This window comes from Rhamphochromis longiceps, linkage group LG2 (genome assembly GCF_057381845.1).
Source record: "Rhamphochromis longiceps isolate RC_006_pf linkage group LG2, R_longiceps_female_GT1.1, whole genome shotgun sequence".
Lineage (NCBI taxonomy): Eukaryota > Metazoa > Chordata > Actinopteri > Cichliformes > Cichlidae > Rhamphochromis > Rhamphochromis longiceps.
Window position 1 is genome coordinate 7,903,258 of NC_140558.1, and position 23,717 is coordinate 7,926,974.

A 23,717-nucleotide genomic window follows, 5' to 3' on the forward strand; every position below is an offset into this window, starting at 1 on the left:
CTGAAATGATGTAATTACCTACAGTAAGGCTTTTGCACGAAATATTTTCTTTGCGCACTTGTTCAAATCATTAAGTATTAACAAGCTATTTTTAATGAAAGTCGCCGTATGCCTTAATTGCAGAATAATGATTGATAGAAGAGAAAGCGCCAGCCTGCAAGAAAACAAATCTGTCTAACTGTAGCTTTGAAAACAGCGAGCCTGCTTTCGACCTGATCAGGAACTTGGTTTTCAAGGGAGAGCGCCCCGCCCTCTTGGTACTTATAACAAGAAAGCCTGTTTGCAGGACGCTCAAACATAACAGGAACACTGGAGACCACATCGCTGCACATGAGCCATACCTGGAAGAGAACTCTGGCTATAAAGACTCTACGGATTACTCTGTCTGTTTCGCCTTTTTACGGCAAGCGAAGGAGCAGAAGTGGCCATGGATTTTCTCAATCAGAACTATCTGAATGCGCGCAGCCCATATGACTATACTTTTAATTTCTGGAACGACTATCTTGGGCTGACGACTTTGGTTACGAAGAATAACAAGCTCAGCATGCCCCAAAATCCCAACTCCATCACCGAGTCCCTGAAAGCGACTCTGGGCTTGGACGATTCCCCGGCGTGTCCGTGCATAATCGCGGGTGCCGTTGGAGAAAGCGGGCACCTGGATTGTTGCTGCCCGTCCGGGAGCCCCCCACCAGCTTCCATCCTGGACTTGAAAGAGCGTTTCTCGATACTGAGCCCCTTCCAAAATCAGCTCGGCGTCCAGCTGCCGGAGCGGGAGGTGGGTTTTGGTGGGAACTTCACTGGGTTCGATATGTTCGGCATGGAGAAGAAGATGCGCAAACCCGCTTCCAGAACCAAACAGGAGCCGAAAATCTGCGTCTTCTGCCGAAATAACGGAGCGCCCGAGGAGGTGTACGGCTCCCACGTCCTGAAGACTCCGGACGGCAGGGTTGTGTGCCCGATTCTGAGGGCTTATACCTGCCCCCTTTGCAGTGCCAACGGGGACAATGCTCATACGATAAAATATTGTCCACTGTCAAAAGACCAGCCATCCCAGCGACCATTAAAGGGTGGGAGGGCTGTGGGTGGTAAGAGGATGAAAATATTTTAAACAAACAAGACTATAAAGTAAAATAAATTGCACTGAACAATTTCCAGATGACTGTTTTGATTTCGGCTCTAGCCTTTATCCCAGTTTCATAAACATATTGATTTTATCTTTTTTGTTTCTCTTAAGATCTCTTATATTTTTATAGTTCCTTTATCCACATAGAATAATTTTATGCTTTATACATCGGATTTATTTTTCTTTATAGTCTGTAGTTATTTTGAGTGTGGGTATACATACACATATGTATCAATAATCACAAAGTGTGAATAAATACAAAAAAAATAAATAAAAAGTATTTTGGTCATGTAGGGAACACACTGACATTGGCAAAGGGGATGAATGTCATAGCCTTTTTCTACCAAGTATTTTTGTATGGTGAGCTAAGCTTGCCTCGATTTTCTTTCACGTCTTAGAAACCAAAGTTATGTTTGCCATTAAAGAAGCTCAAGAATGTGTCATTAGTGAATACTTGTGTGAGTCTGACTGGAGGAGGAACTCTTTGATCCCATCTGCCTGCCTAAAAACTCCACAACATATTTTCCAACTTGCTGTAAAAGTTGACATTCAATCTGCAAGGCAGGAAGAAAAAGAAGAAAAAAAAAAGACAATGTGGCCTCTGTTTAGGGCTCATATTCTCTGGGGAACGTTCTGATCAGTCGTTGTAAAGCCAAACCTCTGTTCTAATCATGTGTGATGAGACAGTTACCCGATTTTACATTTAATGAGAAATATTATTCAATATGTTTTATGTTTACATTCCCAAATAAGGGTGACACACTGGATTTCTTTTCTCTGTCAGTTCTCTCGTTCTTTATGGTGTTTATGGTTTGGTTTGCCCTCACAATGTATTCACCACAGAGTCTCATAAGCATGTCTGCTTTGCATTATGAAACTAAGTAAGTCCCATTTACCTTTCATTCTGTGTCGGGGTGAAGAAAATGGCAAATGAATGTTCGCAAACAACATGTTATCCCATTATTACATTTCTGAAGAATCCCAAAAAAGATGCAAAAATGTTGTGAATGTATGATTGAAAGTGTCACTTGCAGGACTGCACATTTCTGACAGTTTTGTTTACCAAAGGAATACAATTGAATTGAAGAAAAAAAAGAGAAAGATTTTCTGTATTGTGTATAAAGTGATGTTTATTCAGTATTTTAACATTACAAGTGACTTCAGAGGGCACTACCTCAACAGGATTTTGTACTTACACGTAAAAATGTCAACAGCAGTTTATTGATATAGTGCTGCCATTTATAATAAGGGTTTTGATAGGTATTTTTGATCTTTGTATAACATAATTGTATTTTCATTTTGTTGCATTTAACATAATGGAAGTAAGTTTCCAAAAAGCTATAGCATTGCTCACCAAAAGGTGAGACTGTCTGTAAATAGTGATATACCCATACTTTTTAAAATTTAGTTGTTCAATGTTGCATTCTTGAGAGTGTGCAAGAGAGCGGATATTGAAAAAAAGCTGACAAAATTTGCCACTTTTAACAGAGGTTTTTTGGATTAAATGAATAAGAGAAAAAGAAACACTGTTGAACTTTGTTATTTATATTTTACCACAATTTCCTGTATGCTGCTGTGCAGAATAACAACATATAAATACACTAGAGAAATAAAAACGTATGAAATATTTGGACCTATGTGGTTGTGTTCTCTAATTGGTTTACCCTTTTCTAAACACAAAGGTTTTTGTTTAAGTTTCAGATTACTGATTTAGTGATTCCTAAACTACATTAAACCAAGCGGGGGGTGGGGGGTGGAGGGGGTCGACTAGAAACAAAGAAATGGCTTTGCTTGGCCTAATTGGCCAGCTAGCTGACTGTCTCACTCATGAGTTAACACAGAGCCTGTGTGTGGATCACATATGCCCTGCTTAGGTTACATTTACTACTTTGCATTTTACCACACTTAACCTTTGCTTTTTGGATGAATTCAGACCGATCTGTTGCTCTCATATCTTAAAGATTTGTTTCTGAAAGGCAAACACACTGCCATGGGTTGCTCACAGTTGTTTAGGGAGGTCTTCCCACACAAGAATGTCTTGGCTTATGCCTCACCATTCAAACAGATCATGTTTGTGCTGAAGTGGATTGAATAGCTGGCCCTCCCAGCCTTCTCTGCTTGCCATCTGTGGAATGGCTGTTGCAGACATATTATGTGGCTCAAAAACAGGCAGGAAGCCTTGCTGCCTTGCTTCTTGTTTGTTGGAAAAGAAATCATGGCTGTACACAGTTGTGCAGCTGTGAGTGCTTCTGATTTACTCCAGCAGCTTGGTTTGTTACAGATGTTCTATAAATGATGGAAATGTACTAAAATCATGATGACTTCATGAATCGCCCTACTGTCTTTTGTCTGTCTCACCAGGCAAACAACCTTAGACACTCTTAATTGCTGCTGATGCTAAGCATACAAACATATATTAGCCTGAAGCATTCGTCTGGTGTCAGCCACTTCTTGGCAGTTCCTCCCTCCCCCCGTCCCTGCTTTCCCTCCTCTGTCTTCTCCTCCTCTGTCTTTATGTATCTCCAGCTGAGGCTGTGGCATTAAAAATGGATGACTACTAAGTGCAACAGGGATTTATCTCAGTGAGAACAGTGGTGAAAAAGCCTGGCGGGCTAGCATTTCAGGCAAACACAGTAAGATAACAGGTCTTATTTCCACTACACTGCAGCTTCCATTAGCTGCTCTGCAGAGAGGGCCCATATAATCTAGTTAGTTCCACCATTTATGAGATATGTATCTTTCATGATCATATAATTCGCCTTAGTTGGCTGTTTTTTTTTGGTGGGGTGGGTTATGGAATATAGCGATCAGATGTGAAACAGCAACATCTGGCCAGTGACTACATATTCTTTGTTTAAATATGAAAGATGAGTGAGAGAAATGTTTTAATTAAAAGGCAAAGATATTTTGCAGGTGTTGACTTAGAGTACCATTCACTGAGAATGAGGCGACTGGATCTGGCATGTGATGAAGATTTAGCTAATGCTCTGCAGCAGCAGTTTGTCTTTGCTGTTAATGTGATTTAGAAGAGTCATTAACTCATATTGCTTCTCATCATGGTCGCTACATAGAAGGTCTCCTGTTTAAAGAGATGTAGTTACAGGAGATTAGTGGTTCCCAACACTTCTTAGTCTGATGTACCATCTAAGTCCTCTTAGATGGGATGAGATGCAACCTTCAGCATTCAGTGCACGAAAAAAATGTCTGTAGCCAATCCAGTAGTTGCACCTACTAAGACAGAAGTGACTTTATCTAGTATTATCAGTGTTTAGGTTTGTGCCATTTTTATTTCTTATCTGCAGCTGCCTTCGTGTTAATGATGCAGATAACATTTTAATAATGAGCACTGATATATAGATTTTGTATATTATGAAAATGACAATTTTCAGTTTTTAATGAAAATTATTTATGTATGGCACAACTGACCCTGCTTGGAGCCTGATCTAGATAGATGTGGTTTTGTTTTGACTTGAAGTGTCAAATATTAGATTTTCTCATGCACTCTAGGCGATTGTAAGTCCCGAACATGTCATGATGACATGTGACATGTCATGAACCATATCCAGTTTTTACTGGGCAAAAGACAATTTACTCTCTGGACAGATTGCTAGTGTATTGCAGGGCAAAACAGTGATCCATTTTAACAGAATTTCAATTACTCAGAAGTATATAATAAATTAAATGAAGAGTAAATAAGTAAATTGTAAAATGAATTCATTTTGCCATTGTAAATTAGTGTATTTTTTATTTATTTATTGTTTAGAAATTAGAATCTTAAGAATTCTCTTAAAATTTTATTTGATGTTTTATTTTCTAATAAGATCAACTGAAAAAATGGCATTATAATGTAAGACCTTTGCTTGCGTACCCACTCACTAATTTATACAGGGGCAAGGCAGCATATGTGCTTCTCCAGGCAGGACAAAGCAAACACTCAGATGTCACGGCTAAATGGCCTGATGGCCCATTTGCATAGCAGTCTTCTCTTTCGTTGACCCATATCACAACAATGTGGAATAATAAGTTACAGATCTACAGAATCCGTTTATGGGTACAAGGCAACAAGGATGCTCCTGTTGCCTAGCAACTCATGGAGATAAAATTGAACAGCAGTTGAGCATGAAAGTCATTCCATACATTGAGGTAAAGAAAACACCTTTAGCCTTTATATTTAATGGTTTATTAGTGATTTGATGCGGCTTTGATTTTAAAACTGGAAACAAGATCCTTAAAATAAATTGTAAATTGTGTATTTTTTTAAACAGATTGCCACCTCATGTGGTGATAAAGGGTATTACAAAAATATTCATACATTTTTTGTGACACTTTCTATATTCTGTGTTCTTTAAAGCTGCTGATGTGGAAAAATCATAATGGCATGCATGGTGTTGGTGAACTCTCTGTCAACATCTCGACAGTGGCTATTCACTGGACTTCATTCCAGCTCTGTCCCACTGAAGGGCAGATTACAGCTTTGATGCTGTAATTAAAATTTCACAAAGGATTTATCTAAAATCAAAACTCATTGCTGTTTAAGTGAGGTGGACAGGTTATTAAGTTTCTTTCTCAGCATGATCAGCTTACAGCTCAGTGGCTGTTTCACGGGTGCAGATGTACTGTCAGTTGAAATAATCCTCTAAGTCTCTGGTGCATGGATCTGCAGAACAAAAGAACAATAAATAATACTAGTATTTATTCAGGCAATGTGCATTTTTTAAGAGTGTGCTGTATTTAAAAAATGGTTGGCTTTTGAAACAAGTATTTTCCTGTCTGCTTATGATAAAATGGTGGTATTTAGATATTTGCTTTTGTGCTGACTGACTAATAAATGACATCCAGACTTCAAATAATATCTGCTACCATTCACTCCTCACATTGCAGTTATAGACTGCAGCGGTGTAGGAGTATCTTTTAAACTGCTCCAATATTAAATGCATCCCACTAAGCCCTCTATCAGAGGAGATAATCAAAGCTACTTGATGTGTCAGAAGGAGCAAACATGCTGCCATACCTTATCAATTAAGTATCTGAGAAAAACCTTTTCAAAAGATTCATACAATAGTCATGTTTTTCTCCTACCAGAGCATTCATTTTTTTTATTATTTTCTTTTGGTTGGATTTATCTAGATTTCATGGGCAGCTTAACTGCAGTGGCTTAATAGTGTTTTGTTATTTGTTCTCTGGTGTAGTGCTGCCTCAGTGCTGTCATTATACCACTTCTGAATCATTGAATTCAGGTCAGCAGGTTTCAGTGGGAAGTTTGTATGGCCAATTAAATGTGTTTGAAGTGGTCTGTAGTTGTTCAAGTCACATACATGGCACATTTGTGTTTGAGTTTAGTTAGGCTGCCTGTTTAACACCGGACTGCAGAAATTCTCCTCTTCTCATCAATAACTACTTTCTCTATAAAATTAAATAATCTGATAAATGAAGTAAAATTTGACCAAATTGCATTTGCAGTCAGCACTAAATACACAATAAAAAATGTTAGTAAGCAAACCAATGAAAGACAAATTAGGTTTCTGATGAGATTAAGGACATTAAAGATCTTTTAGGGAAGGACTTGACTGAATAAAGAAACAAGGAAGCGTTATGACCAGTGTTGGTCGTTACTTGAAAAAAGTAATCAGTAACTAATTACTGATTTCTTCCCCAAAAAAGTAATCCTGTTACTTTACTGATTACTTATTTTCAAACGTAATTAATTACTTAGTTACTTAGTTACTTAGTTACTTTTTAAAATCACGATTTACAACCTGAATAGGTGATAAAGCGATAGATCTTTCAGCCCAATTCTACTTTTTCTGCATAATCCATCATACAAAATGTAATCAAATGGAAAAGATCCTTTTTAAAACTTGTTTTGTTAGTTTTAATCTTTTAACTTTATGCATCAAGCAAAATTTTAATTATATGCAACATTCTCTGACTTGAATAAATTAGTTTAACATTTAAACTTATTTTCTGCACATTCCAGCACTAAAATATTTTTTTGTGTGTGTTTACACTCACTCTTTCAAATAGATGCAAGTAAAACACAGCAGAAAATAAATAAAGTCACAGACTAGCGGTCCTGTTGCTCTATTTTCACCTATAAAGCAGGAGTGGCGTAGGCGGAGGTTTGCCCTGGTGCAGGTGTGCCGCAGCGGTCAGTGGAAGAATCCGCGAGTTTCTCTGTGAATTTCCCATTACGTCGTAATGCACTCGGTGCTTGCTTGGAAGTTTAGGGGTTTTTTTCGCTGTAAAAAGTTTTCTTCCCACGCACAACGGATGCTAATGTTTTTGTCACTTTTTATGGAATCAAACTCAAAATAAGGTCAGTACTTCCAAGCTTTAAACGCTGCGCGCTCATACTCTCTCCCGCACTCCATTGTTGATCTGTTGCCAGGAATGTTGCACTTGCTTATGTCACTGTCATGAGACATTCTCGCAAAAAAAATCACGGTTTTAGTAACGCAGTAACGCAGTGTTCCTACGGGAAAGTAACGGTAATCTAATTACCGTTTTTGCAATAGTAATCCCTTACTTTACGCGTTACTTGAAAAAAGTAATCGGATTACAGTAACGCGTTACAAGTAACAAGTAACGCGTTACTGCCCATCTCTGGTTATGACTCTGGTGGTATCTCGGAGTACTTGTCACCAAGTTATAACATTTTAGCAGCTGATATAAACTAAGCTAATACTCTTCAGTTGGTCTTAATGTGACTTAAACAATGTGTTAATTCAGACAACACAACATCAAGGTGGCTGCACAGACAACTTTCTGATTAAACAGACTTACTGTGCACTAACGTTGCTATACTAAAATTGTCCATTTACATAGCATGTTTTGATGTCGCTGACCCATGTGATAGCAATGTTGAAGGCAGATAATAACCAATAAATTAATTTATTGGTTCCATCATTTTCCAGAATACCCTTGCAATGAGGATGATCCTGTCGCCTAGCAACTCCTGGAGATAAAATTGGACAGCAGCCAAGCGTGAAAGTCATTCCATAGAGTGAGGTAAAAGAGGATACCATCTTTATCCTTCATATTATTGCCTATTGGATATTTGGTGCCCTTTAATGTTAAATATTATAATCAAAAGATTGAAAATTGCATTTAGAGACAGATCTAAATGAAACCAGAAAGAATTACCAAATGAACCTAAAAATAAAAATAAACCTCAAAAATAAAATAAAGGAAATGGATTCCTTCAATATATATAAAACTAACCTGGTGAGTGCAAGGTGCGACGATTTCAGTCTTCGGTCATATGCTTTATCTCTTTTTGCACTATAATTGTTGTCAGTGGATTAGAACCTTGCTGTAAATACCAAATATATGATTACAATGTTTTCAAAATCTGTTTGCTGAAGCACTGCAAACCACTAAAGTGCATTTGTCAGTGTTTAATTTGGTGCATTGCCTAAATGAAAAAACGTGCTTTAAAATCTGCTAAAAATAGAATATGATACTCAAACTGGCCAGGGACAACGATTCATTAATATGCTTTCTACTGTTTGCACTCTGACATGCCATTGGAAATGCTAGTACTCCAAAACTTGTCAGCTTTAATACTTCAGAGACATGGGGTGATGTGTCACAGATAAACTGGAGTTTTTGCTGGCCAAGTGTAACGTAAATGTTTAATGAATGCGTGTATCTATCACATGCTTCTTTATTTTAGTGTAAAATAGAAGTTAAGGACAGTTTCAAAGTACTTTTCAAGAAGTTGACTGCCTTTCAATGTAGATATACCTTAATGGAAAATTAATACTATTTACTAGACTTATCTGAAAACAAGTGATAACATATGATACCATTATGACTGTTGTAAGTCACATGAAAGCACTCAATAGCTGTCTTTACTTTAAAAAAACTGTCGATTTCTGCATCATAAAAATCCTACTGTACATACTATTTGCAGATATTGCACAGTTTGGCTAGTGCTCAAGTGCTCAAAGTGAAGTTCGAGAAAGAAAAAAGGTTCTTTTATGCAATGCAATTTGTCTTCATTCATATCTGTTTAATTTGCGTTGACAAAATGATCATTAAAAATGGCCCAGGGTTGTTTTTATGCGATTGTGTTGCTGCATTGATCACCGTCCAAGTGGTAAATTGATCTGTTTTCTATCTTCTTTTATTTACCGGTAATAATGCAGTGAATTAAAACTGCCAGAGGGCGGTCTGTTTTCCACTCATTTCATATTGTTTCTGGTTGAAAGTGATGAAAAGGCTGCTATAGGTTTTAGGGAAACTTGCAAGATTAATTTCTCTGTAGGTGGAACCAAACAACAGCTATCTGAAAAAAAAAGTTCAGTTAATCCAAAGTGCTGCAGTGAGAATTTTAACAGAGATGAGTAAGAGAGGTCCTATATTTCTTAAAATGGCTTCTCTTCACTGGTTCCCTGTTAAATGTAGGAGCCATTTTTGGGTTAATACCTTATGTTGCTGCCAGAGGTCACCTTTTTCTGTTTTTGTATGGGGTATTTATGGTAGACGCACATAATCAGCATCAGGTGTGTTATTAATCGCAAGAAGGCAAACAGTTTGTGACCGCTGCGCTGTTATGTTAAAAATTGGAATAAAGACCAAACAAGATAAGTACTATTGGAGTTATTGGACTGTTTAATTAATTCATGCATACCAGTGACATTGCGTCACCCCCGTTAACAAACACCTCAGTGGCTTCAAGCGTAGGCTCAGCCTCTACATCTAGAATTGAACTCCTTCTCCTCAAATATAAAGTCTTGAATAATCAGGCCCTATAATACCATCACTCTGACAGAGCACTTAACTTTCAAACTGACGGCTTACTTGTGGTTCATAGAATTTCTTAAAGTAGAATGGGAGGCAGAGCCTTTCGCTGTCAGGTCCCTCTCCTGCTCCCAGTTTGGATTCAGGAGACAGATGCTCTCTCTAGTTTAGACTCAAAGCTCTTCTTTTTGATAAAGTTTATAGTTCAGACTGGATCAGGTGACTGTAAACTTTCCCTTTTCCTCAATTTATACCTGAACAGGAAATCTACTTTGAAACCTACAAGACAACTGCAAAGCCCTCTGAACCCTATGCAATAACCTTCACTGTCAGATTGCTGCGGAACTTCCTGTTATACCTTTTGACACACTGAACACTTATTTTCTACTCACCCTTTTTACACCCCATCTGTTTCTATACTGGCTGTAGTTCAGGAAGTAGCACAGCTCAACTACTAATCGCAAGGTTGGTGGTTTGATCCCCATCTGTCTCCATGCCAAATATCCTTGGGTAAGATATTAACGCCAAGTTGCTCTCCAATGCATCCATCGGAGTATAAATGTGTATGAATATGTGTGTGAATGTTATATAGAAAGCACTTGCATAGAAAGAAGTGCTTGTGTAAATGGGTGAATGAAACAAGAGTGCTCAGAGTAGAAGCGCTATATAAGAACCAGTCCTTTTACCATACTGATGCAACATATCCTTACATTTTGTCTCTTCCCTGGGTTGTATTTTGTTATGTCTTCGTACGCTCTCCCCTTTCTTTTTTCTCTCCCCTTCCACTTCTTTCCCTGTCCCGCCAGCACAAAGCGTTTACTCACAAGGGATCGTCTTCTTCAAATTACAGTAGGGTCTTAACCTTGCAGCATAAAGCGCCTTCAGGTGACAGCTGTTGTGATTTGAGACTAATAAACCTGAACTGAACTGAAGTTACTTGAGGTTTGATCAAAATGTAAATCTGTATCCTGGGAAAATGGGTGCTGTATTTCTCTGAAGTTTCAGCTTTGCTGGGAAGTCACATGATGCAGTATGCACTGTAGATACCTGAAACCAAAGATGACCCAGCTGTGAGTCAGTGAGAAAGCTGCGGGGTAATGGGTAAATGCACAGAATTAAAAGATTATTTTTTTGGATGGATGATCTATTATGGACCTTATCTACATATTTAAAAAGTCCAAATCATGGATTTTGCAACAAATCAGTGTACAGAATCATTATCAGATTCTGACTCCAAATTTCCAAATTTCCAAATAGATGATAACAGGGGCAGGGATAGCTCAGTAGGTAAAGTGGTCGCCCCATGATCGGAAGGTCGGCGGTTCGAATCCACTTAACGGCTACCCTGAGGTACCCCTGAGCAAGGTACCGTCCCTACACACTGCTCCCCGGGCGCCTGCTTAGTGGGCTGCCCACTGCTTCACTGAGTGAATGGGTCAAATGCAGAGAAAAACAAGTAATTTCCCCATGGGGATCAATAAAGTATCCATTATTATTATTATTATTAACAAGGAAAACCAACAAAAATATAAAAAACATAAATACCTCTGGAGATAATCCGAATTAAATATAGGTAATAAAGTGACAGTAATAAACAAAAAGGGCCTAATTCATTGAAGTGATCACAGCAACCATTTGGCACAGTCAGCTCATGGCCCTACACAGTTAATGTGTTTTTGTCAGTGGGAAAATTCCAGTGCTGCACTGCGTCCCATGTGGTTGTGGTTTGGGTGAGAGGCACAGTAATGCGTTTGTGACGCAAGAGGGAGGAAATTGCAGAAGCTTCCTGCACAACTGTGCTTTTGTACCACTTCCAGGTGGATACCAGGCAAATATAAAGTCAAACAAGACCTCTACAATTCAGCCAGAGAGCTGGATGTTGAAGAAACAACACAACCTGAAGGCTGGAAGGGGTGGTGCATTTGTGAAGCTCAAGCCTCGTGAGATCCCTGAAAGCAAACATTGTGTGCTACAGCTTCTTTAGATAAAGTTATTGAAGACATACACATGTGGCTTGATGTTCTCCTTTAGAGCAGCTGGGTTTAGGGAAACGTTCTGAATGTTTTAGGATCAAAGATAAATCTGGAAGTTATTTTGAAAGAACTTAATGTGGATTTTACAGGGAAATTACAAGTTTGGTGGGGTTAGGGGTTATTTATAAGTCTCTGAGAAATTGACTTTTTACGTCCTCCACATAATAAAACAGTACCATGTTTTTCTTACTTCACTACAGGTGATTATGAAGGACAGCATCAGTTTTCAGTAGGAGAGATATTGCTCACTAACCCCCCCCCCCCCCCCCCCCCCCCCCCCCCCACACACACACACACACACACACACACACACACACACACACACACACACAAACCTTAACTATTTTCATTGTGATATTACTAAGTCACAGGAGAAATGGCTGGTGAATATTTTCAACCATGAGCTGATCAATGCCACACATGCAGATAATAATAATATTCATTTTTTGCAGAGATTTGTGGATCACATTCTAAGAATGCACTACCTCATTTGGTGGAAATAAAGATTTCTAAGTTAGAGCACCACAGACATCACAGCATAAAGTCATGAACACTCTCTCTGTTACATTACTGTACATATCTTAACTTACTGACAATATGTGAACAATGTAAATAAAAGAATAATCTGAGAATATTGTTTGACAGAAAAATTTGCTGTACATGTAAAGTAACATATAATATGCTTGTCGTGTGACAGTAAAAATCATTATGCAAAACACTAGTAGTCATTAATAGCATTACTTCAAATTTAGCACAAACCCTCCTTGGAATTAAAGATGCATTTTAGTAATGAAACATTAAATGTCAAAACATTCTGTACACTAACCCAACATGTTTTTGACAACAACATAAGAAATAAGTCATTCTATTCATGACTCAATTTCACACAGTTGTCTAAGTAAATAAAATAATGAAGTGATGATATTTTATAACCAAAGGGTCAAAGGTCAGCTGGAACTCAATATGAGGACAAAGAGATGCTGATACAGGCGAAGGAGGTTATGACCAGGCTGCAAAACTAAAATTAACATGTCAGTGAGATAGCAAAAACTTCAAGAGTGGTCAAATTCAACAATCTAGTACATTCTGTAAAAACAAAATTTAATTTATCTGGCACAAGATAATCCAAATTTCATATGTCCAAATAAGTATACCACATCATTTGTCAAACACGCTGAGGCCATGTGTTATGGCATCGACGTGTATAGCTGCCAGTGGAACTGAGTCACTAGTGTTTATTGATGATGTAACTGCTGATAGAAGTAGAAGGAGGGATTCTAAGTGTGCAGGGCCATGCTCTCTCCTCAGATCATCCAGCTGAATGCTACAAAACTAACTGGACAGCAATTAATGGTACAAATGGATAAAGATCCAAAGCACACTGCAAACGCATCCCAAGAGTAAAGAAATTGGATGTTTTCAGTGACCAGGTAAATCACATGATCTCAGCCAAAACAGTATAGTTTCTATTCCTTTACTAAATACAAAACTGCAGGCAAAGCGTAAACAAACAAACCAGGGAACCTGCTGCAGGAAAAGTGTGACAAAGCACCTTGACTGGGTAAATGCAGTATTTGGGTTCCAGACTTCAGGCAGTCACTGAATACAAATAATTTTCATCCCAAGTATTAAAAACAACACTTATATTTAAAAAATATGTTATTTTGTAAAATTATTTTTCATCCTCTTGGATTATTTATATAAAAAAGTGTGGTAGTGTACAGTTTCCAAACAATAATGGATTGAGCCATGGATACAAACTGTAACTTGACCTACTAAGCATTTCAATGTGCTCAAAATTATTTTGTTTTTGAGAAATGAAGTACAGTTCTGTTATTATTCATTATGAAGATAATATATTAGCTTAATTATTTCCAGTATAAGTATTTTCCCAGAGGGAAACAAATGTCAGACCATGGCACTGTTAATAGCTGCATTCTCCACCCAGCTTCAGTATACAGAAAACAAAACAAACCATTGCAACATTGTTATTCTTAGTTCATTTATTTTAATCACACAGGGGAGTTTTGGTTGGTAATAATAGCCAGTCACAATGTGCCATCTGTACCATTGCAATTTAGGTGTTTAAATTTAGCTATTCAGCTGCAGATCACAGCCAAACATTTTCCATCTACGTCTAGATATTCATATGGCTGTCTTCATTTAATATTTTGCTCAAGAGTTTTCTATGTATAACACAATCCTAAATAGCTGCTGGATAGTAAGAGTAAGAGACACCTTTGGGGTGGGGGTCGTAAGTTCAATTCCCACCCAATAGCCAGTAAGGGTCCTGGCTAGACCCCCCATGCTAGAAAAAAACCCAAAACAACCCAAGCCCCGGGTACGTCTATGGCTCGGACACAAAACATTTCACTGCATGTTGTACTCTGTATGATTGTGTATGAGATGAATAAAGCTTGTTTGTTGAAATATTTAGTTCAATTGTTAAATATTATCATGAGGTGGTGTGTTTTTTTTTTTACAGTAATACTGCTTTCACCAGATTCACAAGCTGCATTGAGTTTTACAGGTCAATCAACAAAGACTGGCTTGATATGGTTTTGTCTTTTTGAGTTTGAGCAGGCTGCTTGGTGCATAATAAAACTGTTCGAAACAAAGCTTTACAATATCTCTCTGATGAATCTTGAAAACAGCTGTTTTTGTATGAAAACACAAGATCATAGCATAAAAGCATCATTTCAATGTGATTATGTCATCAGAGAATTATAACTGTGTGATCCAGGTGTGTTTGTTTATTAGATGGTTACTGGCCTTTCAGGTCAAGTCCAAGTTGTATTCTAAACCTCTGGCTCCATCTGGTGTTGGATCATATTGAAATTAAATGGAACTTACTGTCTACGGGAAAAAAAGAAAAAGACAAAGAGCACCGTGTACAACTGTTGGACTAATGCAGTATTTGGGGCACAATTAGAGCAACTACATTTCATAGGACATATTTTATTTTGTGTTATAATACTGTATATTAGGTATGTGTATTTGTCTTCATTGTTGGGACCCTTTTTCATATACTGTCCCTGTCAAACTCCTAGCCACCTGAGGACGAGTTTCAATTATTCCAGATTCTTGACACCACTGAGTATTCCTAGATGTTTGTCTGTATTCTTTAAGTTAAGCAGAAGTGAAATTAGTAGTAATGAAAGCCCAAGAAAACAAAATAGTCTTGATCTCTACTTTGGTATCTAGTCTGAATTCACAGTAATATAACAATATAGAAGGCTAATGGAATTAACAGGAAAAATACTTAGAAATGGCAAAGAGTGATGTTTTTAGAGACAGCTCACAGTGGTTCGAGAAGCAGCTCATTAAAATCTATATCAGTGATTGTTTTAAATATAACAGCTGTCTGTAATATAAACCAGGATTTGAATCATTTTGTTCTCCTGCCAAATCCTGACATCTGAGAGCACCAAGCAAAGTTGGACCACAGAGTGTGTGAGAGAGAGGAGCTCAGTGTATACTGCGTACTTTGGAAAACATTTCAAATTACAAAGCAGTAGTCATCTACAGACATGTCACTTGTTGAGTATCAAGAGATATGTTTAAAATATCTTTTATTGTTGTTACTAAATACCAACTTAAATAACTAAAACTCAATAAATTAAATCATACTGATGAGTGAAAAAGTACTTGAGTTGTAAATTTGTGTGATTTACCTGTTATTACTCAATTAGCACAACTACACTCCATGTTTTAAAGTCATTTAGACTTCTCAGTCTGACGCTGTCACAGAAAACTGTGATCTGTGTGTTTGCCACAAGGTGTCAGCAAAATCTTAGGGGAGACAAATGTTTGCAGGGAAAATGAAATGATTGCTGAAATGACAACGAACACGAGTAGCTAATTGTAATAAAACAACAGGAGCAGTGAAGAATTGCTCATTCACACAAGTAAGGTCACAAAAACACTCACAGTCATCTGTCTAACAATCACAGCTTAATACTGCATATTTAGAAGACTCAACAATACAAATGAGTTTGATTAAAAAAAAACAACAAAAACAAAAAAAACCCAAAAACATCATAGCAAACAATGTAACACCACTTTTAAGAAACATCTACTGTTATTGTTTTTGTCCATTTTTGCCACACTATAAAGGTATAATTTATATTCATTATGAATAAAAATGTGAAATCTTTAAATGAATTTTGAGTTCACCTTTGCACACAGAACTGTTGTTTTCTCCTTAATGAGGATTGATTACTGAGATGATTATAAGATTGCTGCCTGGTTTTTTTTAGAAAATGTAATGATCAACGAAAAATGCATGACCTGTTTTTTTTTTCTCATTATTTTTCTTTAACATTTCACTTTAAAGCTTTACATATTTAAGAAGTTATGGGTTAAATATATTATCTGCTTTCTAAACACAATGAAAGTTTGGTTTAAATATTCAATTGTATTGTAATATAATCAACTCAACCACTTAAGAAATTATTGTTCATGTTTATGTCCTTACATCTAAATATGATCTGCACATTTGCACATATTGATGTCAAAATAACAATAACCAAAGACAATGTATGTAGTAATTTGATTTTACTGCTGGATATTATATCTTTGAAAGATTGTATCTGCATGCTACATATAACATGAATATCAGTGGTAAACTAGACTTTTCTTGACAAAATGCTGGTAAGATTTCTGTTATCAACAGATGTAGCTACAATATGTCAAATGAAAATGGCCAGTACATGATAGTGCAGAATGAAAATTAGTCAACACAAAAAAGAAAAACAAAGAAAGCAACATAAGTCTTTTGCCTCAAAAGTTTAGTATTTTCTGGCCTTCTCGTTTAAATAAATAGCTGTAATTCCCAAATAAAACGTGTCTAGCTTGCTGGCTGAATTCTCTATTCAAACCATCTGTTTCCTTCTTTTTTATTCTCCCCTTAACTTGCCTGACTTAACAAACCACAGCCAAGAGGATCCATATCATTTCCAAAGGAATTTAACCATTCACAGCCTCTAAAACTCCACCTACCTCTAAATAATAGCACTTTTTTATAGCCTCGCACACACACACACACACACACACACACACACACACACACACACACACACACACACACACACACACACACACACACACACACACAAACACCCTTCAATGAATGTTAATGCAATATGGTCACAGCCTGGCCAGGGGTGGGGATTGACTTGTTTCCAAACGCTTAATTCAATTTGTCATCGCCATTCAGGGAGGCTCAAGTGGTCTAATTTGTGTTAATGAGGGGTAATAAAGTCATAGGCTCCTATATTACTGCCAGGGGGGTGTAAGCAAGTGTGTGTTAATGGTGAGTGTGTGCGTAGGGTTGGGGGTTGTAGGTATGGTATTGACTTGCTTTGGTCTCAGGCGGCTTGCCTGGCTGTTCCTGTGGCGTGCTGTCCATCAGGACACTGCCACCCCCTCTCTTTCTCTCTATTGTACCCCTAATTAGATCGCCTTTGTTGGGTTAATGCTGCCGCCATCTGGTCAGCCGTCCAAGGGTGTCAGCCGCAGGGTTGAGGTGGGGACCCCAAAAGAAGGGTCTCTGTGGTGAGGGGGCCCTTCTCCTCCCATCCTCCTCTTTGCCCTCCCCTCATTCAATCCCTCTGGCCAGGACCATCTTCCCCCTTTGGCTGACACCACAAGGACCCTTTCACACTTGAAGGAATTAGTGAAAGATTGATATCTCCCACTCTGTGTCAGGGTGAGAGGGTGTAGCAACACAGCAGTGAGACTTTCTCCTTCCAGCCTTCATATTGTGTTCCCCATATGAACTGCAGGAGTGCAGGTTTCAGAAGGCAGATAAAATGTCAGTCTGAAAGGTTATGAGTTGTAGTTTTGAGTAGCTTTGTAGTAAAATAGGCAACAAGAGAAAGTTGTGGTCACACCAGGCATCTGCCAGGGGTTTAAGTGAGTGAATGTCTTGCAGGTGGTGCTGAAAATGTAAAATAAACCATGAAAACTACCAAACCTGTTTTCTTGAAATGGCATTTATCTATAATGCAGTTCTAAAATGTACTGAATAAATATTGTTCATTTGAGGGATACCAAACAAAACAGTAAATTGTTCAATAAGTAGATACTTAAATTGCTTCCATGAAAATATATATGACTATTATTAAACTTTAGTCATTATATTTAGAAGAAGAAGTTTACACTTTCTCAGCATAGTCCTGAGGAATAAAAATGCAGTCTGCTCCTATACATAAAATCTCAGGTGTAATGTCTGTGAAATATAAGCATTTATACTACAGCATTAACTCCAACATTCACTTTGATATATACATGCGATTATGGGGGTTTAGTCTCATGGGGAAATTATAGTTCATCAGTGGTACAGTAGTGTATTGGCAGTCTGTAGGTAGCTTCACCCGCCTACCTGCATGGATTGTCTGTTGTCAGATGGGGGCAGTATCCCAAATATGTGGCATAATTGGTGTATTGTTCAGCGCATGCCTGTTTTGTTGTTGGTTCATCAGCTGGCCACAGAGGAGAGCAAAGTTACAAGACAGAAAGAGCTAACATGAAACAAAAACAAAAAAACACCAACTGCAGCCAGTGTCTGTACTTTTCATACTGTACTTTTTGATCTTTTATGATTCTTCCATTCCTGGTGAACTCCACTGTCCCCACCTATTGTGTTTCGGCTAAAAATGAATAAAAAACTAATCAGCATTTAACTGACACAGTGTCATCCACGTTCAGGCAACGTGAAGTTTCGATTTTAGAAGACTTAACAGGAGCAAATTTGCAGTGGGTAGAGTTTGAGCCTAGGCTTAAACCCAGGTAAACCCCTTACTACTTCCCTACTCTTCTGATTGCACTGGTTTTCTTTGGGAGGTCCAGTTTCTCCAACTATAGAAAAACATGCTAGCTTAAAAGTTTTACTTCCTGGTTAAATAAGGGTTAAAAAATATCCTTCAGACGTGTATAATCTCCATCATACAAAGAGTGGAAGAAAACTTTCGTGTTGTTATTCTTACACAGATAACAAGTGCAAAAGTTCATTGGCCTTTGCTTTTTTTTCTTTTATGTGCTGCTATTGTTTAACAAGAGAACATGGGGGCAGTAATTTCATTTAAAAAGAATACAGGATTTTTCAGTATGGATATTATTCTTGTTATTGTAGCCATAATAACAGATTCATAATACCTTTGCAACCCCCAAGTGCACTGTAAAAATCTGGAAAATACGACTCCACTGATATAGACATAGTTTTTGGACAAACAGGAATTTCCTATTGTTCTATTGTAGCTAATTGCACAACTATCTACCCAAAGGTCATTTTCCTGTTAAGTCTGTCAAAAAATATATTATTTAGATTTTTGGTTTACTTACTGAGCATAACTGATGTTCATCTGTTTTGGTATGTATCAAATACCTTTCAGAACACCAATAAATAAGAAGATAGCAGCATTGCACAGTATTATACACTGGCACTACAGAGGTGCAGGAATAATGTGGCATTCCAGTAGCTCAATTTTTTGATTGTTACTGATACTTTAAAGGTGTTTTATAGGCTGTTTTTTGTTTGATTCACATCAAGTTGCTACACAGATCAAGACCTCACATCTCATTCTACAATTCCAGAATCATAGAAATGGCATTTGCTGTAGCTTCTTTAATATATTTGTGTTTCAGGAATGATTGAAATGATACCACAGACCTGTCAATAGTTTGACTGACAAGTGATATCTGCTGTACTAAACAGACCCAATAGCAAAAAAAAGAAGAAAAAAAACCAAGATACCCAGCAAGGACATTTTCCCAGTGACACTTTACTTGTTCCGTCAATCAGTGTGTTTGTTTTGTTGATAATGTTTGTGTTAGTGCACACATGGACGTGTGTGTTTGATGGAGGGTTGTTAAGATTCTGTTGTTGATGTCTTAAGTCACCCTGCCTCTCTCTTTCAAGCAGAGCGCACAACCCTTACATGACCCTGAGCAGTTGGCTGACTGAAACTCCTTCACGCCTCTTTCATCCCACCCAGAACAACATCGTCCATCTGCCCCCCTGACAGGCCAGGACGCATTCTGCAGTGCGTCCACAGAGACATGTACTGAAGTTTACATGTCTACGAGGTTTTTGGCGCAAATTCACTGACGAGTGGAAAGAAGGTAAAAGAGAAAAGACAACACAAATGAGCTTTGGCCTTAAACGAATACATGCCAAGTCTAAATGATCAGTTCCTGGACTGCGTCTGACATGTGATGACAGTCTGTTTACGTTTTCACATTTTTTTTCACATCTTTTTAATGTGCAGGTAGAGGTATTTCAGTAACAGTTTGGACTGTTTTTCATGTGTTGAGATGTTTCAACTGACTGGCATCAATAGCAGAAACAAATCAGCATGCTGAGAAAATGTTTAGACCATCTGCTTCAAAAGGAGTTAAAGTAACAACAGTGACACAATGACTAACTCAGCAGCCCGCAATGGATTTATTATATTAAAGAAACAACTTTCTTGCACAACTGGGTGATAATGCTGTGTATATATTCATCAGGAATAATGCATTCCAATCGTGCTTTGCAGACTCTAAGTTTCATTCCTTCCTCCCTTTCAACACATGTCCTGTTAAAATTCACAAAACACAGGAGAGTGAAACTCCAACAGCAATCAGCTTTGAAATGTATTATTTTAGCTGTGAAAGTTTTTCTTGGAATTATAAACTTTGCATAACTTCAGAGCAACTTGGGCCTAAATTCCCTAATCATGAAAGTCAAACTTCATTAAAGCATTTGATTTATCTTTCAGTGTTCAGTCAAGTTTTTTTTTTCTTCCCAGCCACATGCTAAGCACACCCTTCGTGTAATGGTCTTATTAAGAGGGAGGTGGTTTCCAAGCAAACTGGCCCTTGTCTCCAATAGTGAAATTAGGCTTGAATGACATCAGATACGATTAAGGAACTTATTAGTTCTTGTCATGTTCTTGTGGGTAATACAATAAACATGGTCCTCAAATAATCACAACCAGCAGTGCTGCAATCATACTAACAACTGAATTTCCCTGAACAAGTATATCTAAATTACACTGCCTTACCTCAGCTGGACTTAGTGTTATTATAGGTGTCTTTAAAACAATAAGTGTGAGTTTTAAAGGTGTTAAGCAAGACTTCAAGACTGAAACCCCCCCAAAACATTTTCATAGGCCCTGCACAAATGGCATTTTTATCCATATACACACTGTCAAAATATGAGCAAAACACCAAATAATATGTGTCATCGACACTGTAAGCTTTAATGAAATCAACTGAGTAATGCGTTTTTAAGCTGGATTGCATTGCTAAAAGAGTCCTTAAGTTAAAATGCATGGTTTTGAATTATATGGGCTCTTTTCTAAAAGTAGCACTATTTTATAAACAACAACAAGAGTAAAATTGTAATCTTTTAGCGTATTTTATTACAGCTACATGATATGATTAGTTGTAATAATATATATCATGTATCTAGAATCATTAATAGTATATATTGTAAATCTTTTTTATTTCTGTACATTACTTGATCAAGTGTGTTCATTTTATTACAGTGCAAAAGAAAGCTAAATCAGTGGAGCTCAGAATTTTTGTATATATAATCATAAAACAAAACATTTTATGATATAATGCAGCACCTCCTACGGGTACCTTGGAGTACTGCAGAAATGCTTTTTGATGCAACTGGAAAACTACATTGCTTTATCTTCTTTTTAAGCGATTGTAATTTGCTTAAAATTTATGACCCCTCACACAAAGAAAATGCCATCAAGTACACTTTGAGTGTGAAGCCAGTTTCTGATATCACGTGAGACAAAAATCAAGAAAATTGATTTGTAGTTGAAATGTAGTGAAATGACATGAGGAGTGACTCACATCATTTATATCAGGCATCCTTTTTTGTATTAACTCCGATCAAAACAAAGCAAAGCAAAATAGCCTTTTCCAATACATAAAAAAGACTTTATATATTAAACGCCCTAAATGCTCGTGTTAAGTAGAAAAGCGCTATATAAGAACCAATCCATTTACTATGAATCATTTACTTTGATAACTGCAATGGCCCAACTGTCACCAGGAAAGAGCACAAGCTCGTTGTTTAATAAATCAGGTATTGATGGGACAGTGCTGGATTTATAGGTTTTATATAGATTTATATAGGTATTTTCTTTGCTACCATAAAACATTTTGACCTCTTTCTGAGATATTTGGCTAAACAATACCAAACAATACTAATACTAATTAAAAACACAGTGTTCTATGTAATATGAGTGCAAAAAAAATAAATCCCTGCCAACAGTTACACAACTCAGACCCAAGGTTTTGAGATCGTTGAGCAAGGTCCTCAGAAAGCGTCTTTACTCTTGTGCAGACACACACACAGAGATACACACAAAGACACACTATCTCAAGGCCTTTATGGTCTTGTGACGCTTGCAGGGTTAAAATAAACGTTACCGCTGAACCATATTGTACCCTCCCTCCTCTCTCCATATCCTTTATTCACAGCCGCGTAATTGGTAGTCAATTTGAGCTCCCCCTTTGCCTATTGTGGGCACATTTTGCTCTGACAGAGTGCGGAAGATTAATGGCTACGAGCAGCCAAGGGAGGCTCGCCTCAGCAAGCATGAGCGCCCTAAATTCATTACACCAATTTCCCCCTGTCCTGTGCTCTCCTATACTTTCACCCACAAGAGAGAAAAAACGGGGGAAAACAAGAATGAAAAGGGATAAAAGCAAAATAGTCAGATGGTGGTGTTGAAAGACTGAAAGAGGTGAAGAAACAAAGGATTAAAGAGATGGCTGCACATTAGTGATGTTACCCAGGTCGCACACACACTCTGGCACTGAGGAGTCAAAAGAGAGCTCTGATTTGTTTTAGAGCAGGGTGTCGTCTGTTTAAATTTTAGTCTGTGTTGACTGCTGAAGTATAGTTACAGGGACTGGCGAGGCACCAGTTCACCTCCCACAATCTGTATCTTTTTCTCCCCATTCTTTTTTTTTCTTCATTTTTTTCAAGAAACAAAATATGTGCATGCACAAACTGTATGGAACTGTAAACCCAAACTGTGTAATTTAACCGTGAATCTTAACACTTGCAGATCATCCTTGGATCCATTTAAATTTTAGAATGTAACCATTTTTTCATAAACTACAGCAGCTTAAAAAAACCTTTGAATTCTTTTTTTGTCGTTTGTTGTTTTTTTTGTTGTTTGTTAATTTATTTCAATCGTGTAAAATTAATATCTAAATGTTCATACTGTTGCTCTGCTTCTACAGAATTGCTGCATCAACATCTAGTCGACATTAAAATGCCTGTCAGGATGTGAAAAAGAGCTCTCTTCCTGTTCCAAGTATTTCACAAGCATTGATGGCACATTTAGATCTTTGTCATTAGCCATGGATCTGTTGGCATCAAGGCCTGGCTGGCTCAGATGAGCAGGAAACACCTTGAACTTGGGAATGATAAGGCTGACCTGTCCCCATTTACTTGGGCCGGCCCATAATTGCAATGATTTATTTCTCCTGTCAGAGCAAAAGGGGGTGCCCCCAGTCCCCCCTCAGCATTTGTTTCCCTCCCTCCTTTTTCCTCTTCTCTTCAGTGTTCTCTTTCTGGTTTAACTGAAATAAAATTGGAATTTATATGTGCATATATATGTGCGCTTGCATTTCTCTGTGCTTGTAAATGCTCCAGTACGCCTGAATGCATGCAGCTCTCTGGCCTCGACAACCTATCAACACAGCCATGTGCTTGACAGTCAGATGCTCTGTGCCCCGGGCGATGGCACCATGCCCCAAGGACTCGCAGGGACTGCTGGAAAAGGATCTGTCTTGCA

At 37.7% G+C, this 23,717-nt stretch overlaps 1 protein-coding gene across 1 annotated transcript; it reads left to right on the plus strand.

Annotated features, from left to right (window-relative positions):
* The first annotated feature begins 258 nt into the window (after window positions 1-258).
* nanos1 (nanos homolog 1) lies at window positions 259-1,561 on the plus strand. Its single transcript, XM_085416599.1, has one exon. It carries the CDS (start codon window positions 428-430, stop codon window positions 1,106-1,108), a length of 681 nt encoding a protein of 226 aa, XP_085272725.1. The 5' UTR covers window positions 259-427; the 3' UTR covers window positions 1,109-1,561.
* The last annotated feature ends 22,156 nt before the right edge of the window (window positions 1,562-23,717 follow it).